This window comes from Oncorhynchus mykiss, chromosome 9 (assembly GCF_013265735.2).
Source record: "Oncorhynchus mykiss isolate Arlee chromosome 9, USDA_OmykA_1.1, whole genome shotgun sequence".
NCBI lineage: Eukaryota > Metazoa > Chordata > Actinopteri > Salmoniformes > Salmonidae > Oncorhynchus > Oncorhynchus mykiss.
Genome location: NC_048573.1, coordinates 41,571,741 through 41,578,177, shown reverse-complemented (window position 1 = coordinate 41,578,177; position 6,437 = coordinate 41,571,741). Strand labels below are relative to the sequence as shown.

General features: G+C 46.2%; 1 protein-coding gene across 5 annotated transcripts in view; it reads right to left on the bottom strand.

Moving 5' to 3' along the window:
- Positions 1-4,234: 4,234 nt before the first annotated feature.
- The window catches only part of soga1 (suppressor of glucose, autophagy associated 1), a 75,633-nt gene continuing 73,430 nt past the window's right edge, over positions 4,235-6,437 (bottom strand). For all 5 annotated transcript variants that reach the window (XM_021615710.2, XM_021615712.2, XM_021615714.2 and 2 more), the window contains exon 14: positions 4,235-6,315. In XM_021615710.2, coding sequence (XP_021471385.2) covers positions 6,163-6,315 — 153 coding nt within the window. In that variant the 3' untranslated portion in view covers positions 4,235-6,162. The remainder of the gene's footprint in view (positions 6,316-6,437) is intronic.

Here is a 6,437-nt window from a genome sequence, read left to right as displayed (position 1 = left end):
ATTGTTGAGTAGTTTGTGCTTACTGGCTAGTGGCTACGGTGACTTTTGCGATCAGTTTGAGCTGAGGATCAAGAATGCCGCCTAGAAATCACTTTCGCCACTGCGCTCTTCAGATTCTACTTCATATCTCATAGTGGGAATAGGGTCCTAGCTGTTATTGGCAGAGAGGTTTGGAACTTTCTTATTCGTCTATTAACCATTTTACCGCCTGGTGATGTCACCTGGCAGGCCAAAACCTAATCCCATCAAAACAGGTCTGTCTTTTCAAACAACTCTTACACTAAAATGGCATTATCATAATTTTCTAAATGTCACAGCATTATTCCAACCTCATAGTGTGGAAGTATATATAAAACACAGGAAATCACATTTTTGAACACACTGAGCCTTTAACTACTGTAAAGTGGTTGACACATGTCCTGGACTGATGAGGTGTGTGTGTGCGCTCGTGTGTGTGTGCTCCCATGTGTGCATGTGTGTGTGTTTGTTTGCGAGCACGCATGTGTCTGCGTGTGCACGGCGAGGGCGGCGCCAGGTCCGTTGGAATGCACCCAAGTGTGAAATGAAATGCATTATGGGCCTGCCAGGCAGCTTGGTGCTGTGGGAGGAGTCCCTCTGGCAACACTCGGGGCAGACTTCCCTCTTTTTTTTCACTCCCTCTCTTTATACATCTTTTATTATATAGTTATATGGCACTTTTTCTTCTTTCCAATCCAATCCCTCTCTGCTTTCTCTCTCTCTGGTATCTGTATCTCACTTTACTTTGATGAATTTGAAGAGAGTTTGAAAGGTGACAGTCTCTCCATGACTGGGGATGCTTCGCTGACCAAAATTAAAGTCTAAAATGAAACATGAGATAAAAATGGACTTATCTATTTTTGTGATTCATCTCATAGGGTATATTTGTGCTAAATGTTTTAACTCCCTTGACAAGTTCTAAATATAAAGAGGTATATATCTAACTTGTGTTACATAAGATGTGAACCCAGTCCCCTAGGACACCTAATGGCCATGAACTGTGTAGCCATTTTAAAAGAGCTGCTCCATTACATAATGACACCGTGATTTATTTCACCCTCTGATGATAGTGTCACCTCTACCCAAACAGGAAGTCTTGCTTTGTTTTTAAATGTCGCTGTGGTGAGGTCATTTCCTGTCTGTCCACCAGCCAGTCGGCCGGCCGGCGACATTCAAACCCACACTTGTTTTGTTTTAAAAGGAAGACAGGTCGGAGAGAAAGAGAGAAAAAAGAAACTCAAATCCCAGATGTTTCCAAGAACGTGTAGCCAACAGGATCATGCGCCGCCCCTCTAACCTCCCCCTCCCCCTTCCCCAAAACCCCCATAACCCCCGAACGTCAGTTACCCTCTGATGACATCACAGTCAAGTGTAACTAATCAGAGGACAGAGAGCAGCAGCCTGTGTGAGACAGACACAGTGGCGGCCACAGGCGGATTCTCGTGTCTATTTTAGTACATTAGAACACTAGAGGACACAAACAACAAGACGCTACTGTATGTGATGGACACACAGCCGAGAACCATGTTGCATATTCACTGCAGAAAACCTCTATCTCTTTCTCTCACCTCTCTCACTCCTCAATGTATCCCCCCCCCCCCCCCCCCCCCACTACCTTCTCCTCCTCTGGCTTCTCTCCCTCCCCTCTTCTCTCTCTTTCTCTCTGCCTTCCCGGCGTTTGATCATTTCTCGCTGCAGCTGCCCAGTCAGCTCAGAGAATGCGTACAGGGACAGCTGGGCTGCAGAGAAAGACAGAGTGAAAGAAAGTAAGAAAGAGAGAGAGAGAGAGGGGAAGAGAGAAAGGACACAGAGAGAGAGAGAGAGACCGCAATTTCTCTCCCAAATACCACCATCTCTCACAAATACCATACCCACAACCAATATATTGTAGTGTTATTTCAAGAATAATATAACAAAAACTATATATAATATTTTTTTTCAAACAAACATTTATTTGTGAACTATATGACAAACAGGAGGCAATGAGATCTCAGCTGAACGGGCTACATAGTTGGAATCCCCCCCCCCCCGAAAACCCCCTAAAAATCCACTCAAAATCACTTTTCATTTATTTTTCTCTTCCTTTCATTTCCTTTTTCAAAACGAGTATGTACAAATAAATGTTCACGTGTCTCTAGAAAGGGGAGAGCGCTACATACTTCAACAGTCAGCTCAGCGCTACTGTAGTCATTCAGCTTTATTCTCTACGCGAGGATAGAAAGAGTACAAATTATACCTCAATGTATTCTTTTCAAGTTACAATACGTGTGATTATGTTTGTTGTTGTTTCGTTTTCAGTCATTGCATTCTTCTTTTCCCAAGAGTCAATGTATTAAAAAGAAAGAAAATATATCAAGCGAATATACAGGCAATCTTTCAGTAATAATTTAGCTAATATTATTAACAGCATAAGCTAAGAATTCATGTACATATTGCCAGTCATTGGGACAGTGGACGGGGAGATAACATAATACAGTCTGCTTTAGGACAGATGAACAATGGTATGGTACAGTGGCATTGCCCTCTCGTGCCTAGCAGTACCACTCTCTAATTGGACTGTTGCTTTAGAAGATACCAAGGCTCTCTCCTGTCATTGGATACCTGCCGTGTGACCAGCTACTGTTACCTGAGGGGTTAGGAGCCTGACATACGAGCCTGCCAGACAGGTAGAACGGCTATATCACACCGAAACAACTTCAAAAACACAAGAGGAAAGACCTTTACTGTAAACAGAAAAACCTGAAGTGTATTAAGAAGAAACATATCATATTTTCAGTTCCCTTTAAATTGACATAATTCAAGGACTTCACTTTTCCATTCACTTCATGTGCTCTGTTAATTGTTTTGGGAAAGTAGAAGAGCAAAGTGGTCTTTGATACTGTGTAACACTTCAGTATGTTCTGATGACAATGAGACGGCAGATGCCTTGCAGAGTAAGCCTATAAACCTGACACTAACTTGACTGTACACAGTCTATCTATCTGGACCACGGGGGACTGTAGGTAACTGGGCAAGCGCAGTTGTCAGAAGAGCTGCTGCTCAACAAGACCAACTTCATTTTAGAAAGGCACTCTAGTGACCTTATTAACGACAACACAACAAACATGGTGGGCCTCGGGCAGGTAGGCCGGTATTGCGTTTAGTTCTTCCAGGTCCTGTTTGTGAGGAGGGCAGGGAGGTAGCAGAGGACAGTTTGGCAGCAGCTTATATCAAAGGCAGGAGGAACCAGACCAGTTAGTCTGCCTGTGTGGACTGGAAATCGTGCTCGTCAGTGGTTGGATGGCTGGGCCTGGGGGAGACTGTGGGTCTGAACCACTAGGTCATTTAAAGACTTAATACTAAAGCCTTCTACTATAATGCCCTGTTCTTAGAACCAGAAGAGCAACACAAACAAAAGAGCATGTTAACTTAGCTTCTCAACTTAGCTTCTCGAGAGAAAGAGGGGGGGAGTGGTGAGAGAGAAAGAAAGAGCTAGAGAGCAAGAAAGAGGGGGTAGAGCGAGAGAGAAAGAGGGGTAGAGCGAGAGAGGGAGGGGAGAGAGAGGGGGGGAAAAGAGAGAGCGAGGGGGTAAGAGAGAGAGAGCGAGAGGGGAAGAGAGAGAGTGAGGGGGGAAGAGAGAGAGCGAGGGGGGAAGAGAGAGAGAGCGAGGGGGGAAGAGAGAGAGAGCGAGGGGGGAAGAGAGAGAGAGCGAGGGGGGAGGAAGAGAGAGAGAGAGGGGGGGAAGAGAGAGAGGGGGGGGAAGAGAGAGAGAGGGGGGGAAGAGAGAGAGGGGGGAAGAGAGAGGGGGGGAAGAGAGAGAGAGGGGGGGAAGAGAGAGAGAGGGGGGGGAAGAGAGAGAGAGGGGGGGAAGAGAGAGAGGGGGGGAAGAGAGAGAGGGGGGGGAAGAGAGAGAGGGGGGGGAAGAGAGAGGGGGGGGAAGAGAGAGAGGGGGGGAAGAGAGAGAGGGGGGGAAGAGAGAGAGAGGGGGGGAAGAGAGAGAGAGGGGGGGGAAGAGAGAGAGGAGGGGGAAGAGAGAGAGAGGGGGGGAAGAGAGAGAGGGGGGGAAGAGAGAGAGGGGGGGAAGAGAGAGAGGGGGGGAAGAGAGAGAGGGGGGAAGAGAGAGAGAGGAGGGGGAAGAGAGAGAGGAGGGGGAAGAGAGAGAGAGGGGGGGAAGAGAGAGAGAGGGGGGGAAGAGAGAGAGAGGGGGGGAAGAGAGAGAGAGGGGGGGAAGAGAGAGAGAGAGGGGGGGAAGAAAGAGAGATAGGGGGGAAGAAAGAGAGATAGGGGGGGAAGAGATGGGGGGGAAGAGATGGGGGGGAAGAGAGAGAGAGGGGGGAAGAGAGAGAGCGCGGGGGAGGCTCTCAGGGGTAGCGGCCAAATCAATGTTTTTATGACAGTGACATGCTCATCTTTAAGGCACCTGCCAGGGACTGACTCCTAACCAATAGCCATTTATATAGAATACTGTGTGCCACTGCCAATATAGCAAAAACTGAGCCTTTTCTCTTACCTAAAAGCCTTGTAAAAAGCTCTTTTTAAAATTAGGGAAGAATCTGCACTATTAGTTCAGCACCATTGCAATCCGAGAGAAAAAACAAACAGATATATAAATACAAATAATTTACTTCTCTGAAAAAAGTTCCTTGGTATCAAAAGAACGTAAACCATTCGCTCTCTCTCTCCGTGCTTTTAAGAGTTGTTACTTCTGTGTACATTAGAGTATACTGTATATCCACCTTGTGTCTAAAATCATTATAAGAACAACAATCTGGGATTCTAGTTGTTAAATGCCGTTTGGTGCGAGCTGACCTAGTCTAACAGGCACTTCAAAGTCACCATAGTAACAGGCTGACTGACAGCTATCAGACCTTAAAGGGACACTCCAAAATGGAAGGAATCAATCAAATATAATTAGACCATTTCTCAGTCTCTCTCTCGACTCGGATTTCATTTCAAGGTACAAATAACCCTCTTCACAACCAAGGCTTTTGCCGTCCCCCCCCCCCCCCCCCCATTTTAAAGATATGTTTTTTTCATTAAACATATAACACCAAGGATCTCAAGAACTGAGTGATGACGTGAGAAAGTAGCGAGCCCACCTTCTGTAGAGGACGTTGTTACACAAAGCAGGAGAAAAGAGGTCCGGAACACACCGGCAGTCAACGAAAGAGAAACACGCGCACAATTGAACAGACTACCCAGAGTGTCAGTGGAATTGGGACTTAACAAAGGAATGCATTTTGTCTGGAAATGGGACAAGGAGTTTGCGTTGTTTTGCTGGCAGGGAGTTATCTTTACAGCTGGGTTTAAATAGAGTATAGTTCCTCCTATACTCATACAGCCTACAGTACAGTACACACGGGAGACACCCCTCATAGTCCTAAACACCATACTATCATTGTGTGCCAACAGCAGGCAGATGACAAACCTTCAAACAACCTTCAGGAAACATAGGATCATATCATACAACGTCGTATATAGTCTTTTGGAAAAACAACAGGCATAACATCAGGCAGTTGTTTTGTAAATGGAGAAATGTTGAAAAGGCGTTTTTTGATGGTTGATGGTTGACAACGGCAAGAGGTTGTATTTCAATAGTTCAGGATGTTTTCCCCTGTGCAATTCCGGGTCAAGTAGAGTGCTGAGGGTTCTGACGTGATATAAATCCACACACTGTCCAAAATGGCACCCTGTTCCCTAAATGCTGCACTATATAGGGACTTGTGTGTGAAGTGGGGTTGTCCTGCTGGTAGTTGACAGTGGATATGATGGTCAGAAAGGAATCCTAGGAGATTATGGTCTTCCTTTGTCCTTGGCGTTAGAATGTTCTGCTTGGGTTTTAGTTCCAATCCTAGACATCTGTGTCTGTGTGCTCGCGCGCGTGTGACAGTGATTCTGTGTGGCAGTTTGTGGGGAATTGTGTGTATGTACATTCTGCATGTGGCAGTGTGTTTGTGTGGCGGTTTGCAGGTGTATGTATGTATGTATGTATGCATGTATGTGTGTGTAGCCAAGATGTTTGTGTGTGTGTGTGTGTACATTTTGTGACAGTACTGTAGCCTATGTGGCAGTGTGTTGGCGAGGCAGCATGCATGTTCGTGTGTGTGTGTGTGTATGTGTGTGTGTGTGTGTGGCAGTGTGAGCTTCCGTGCTCTCTCTGATCCATCACTCATTGCTTGGATCCAATCTCTCCTCTGTTGCCGTTGAAGACTCTTGGGAGAGGTGGATGCAGAGGCCCGGTGAATGGCGTGTGGCCGAGCGGGAGGGCCGGACGAAGCAGGAAGTCAGAGCCTGGGTAGTGCAATCACACACTGCATCCTGGGACAGGAAGGAGACAGTAAATAGTTACGTTATAATCCAATCCAATGAAAGACGAAGCTGTTTAAATAATATGCTTGGATATGATGTCCTGTGTGTGTGTGTGTGCTTGCGCACGTTCA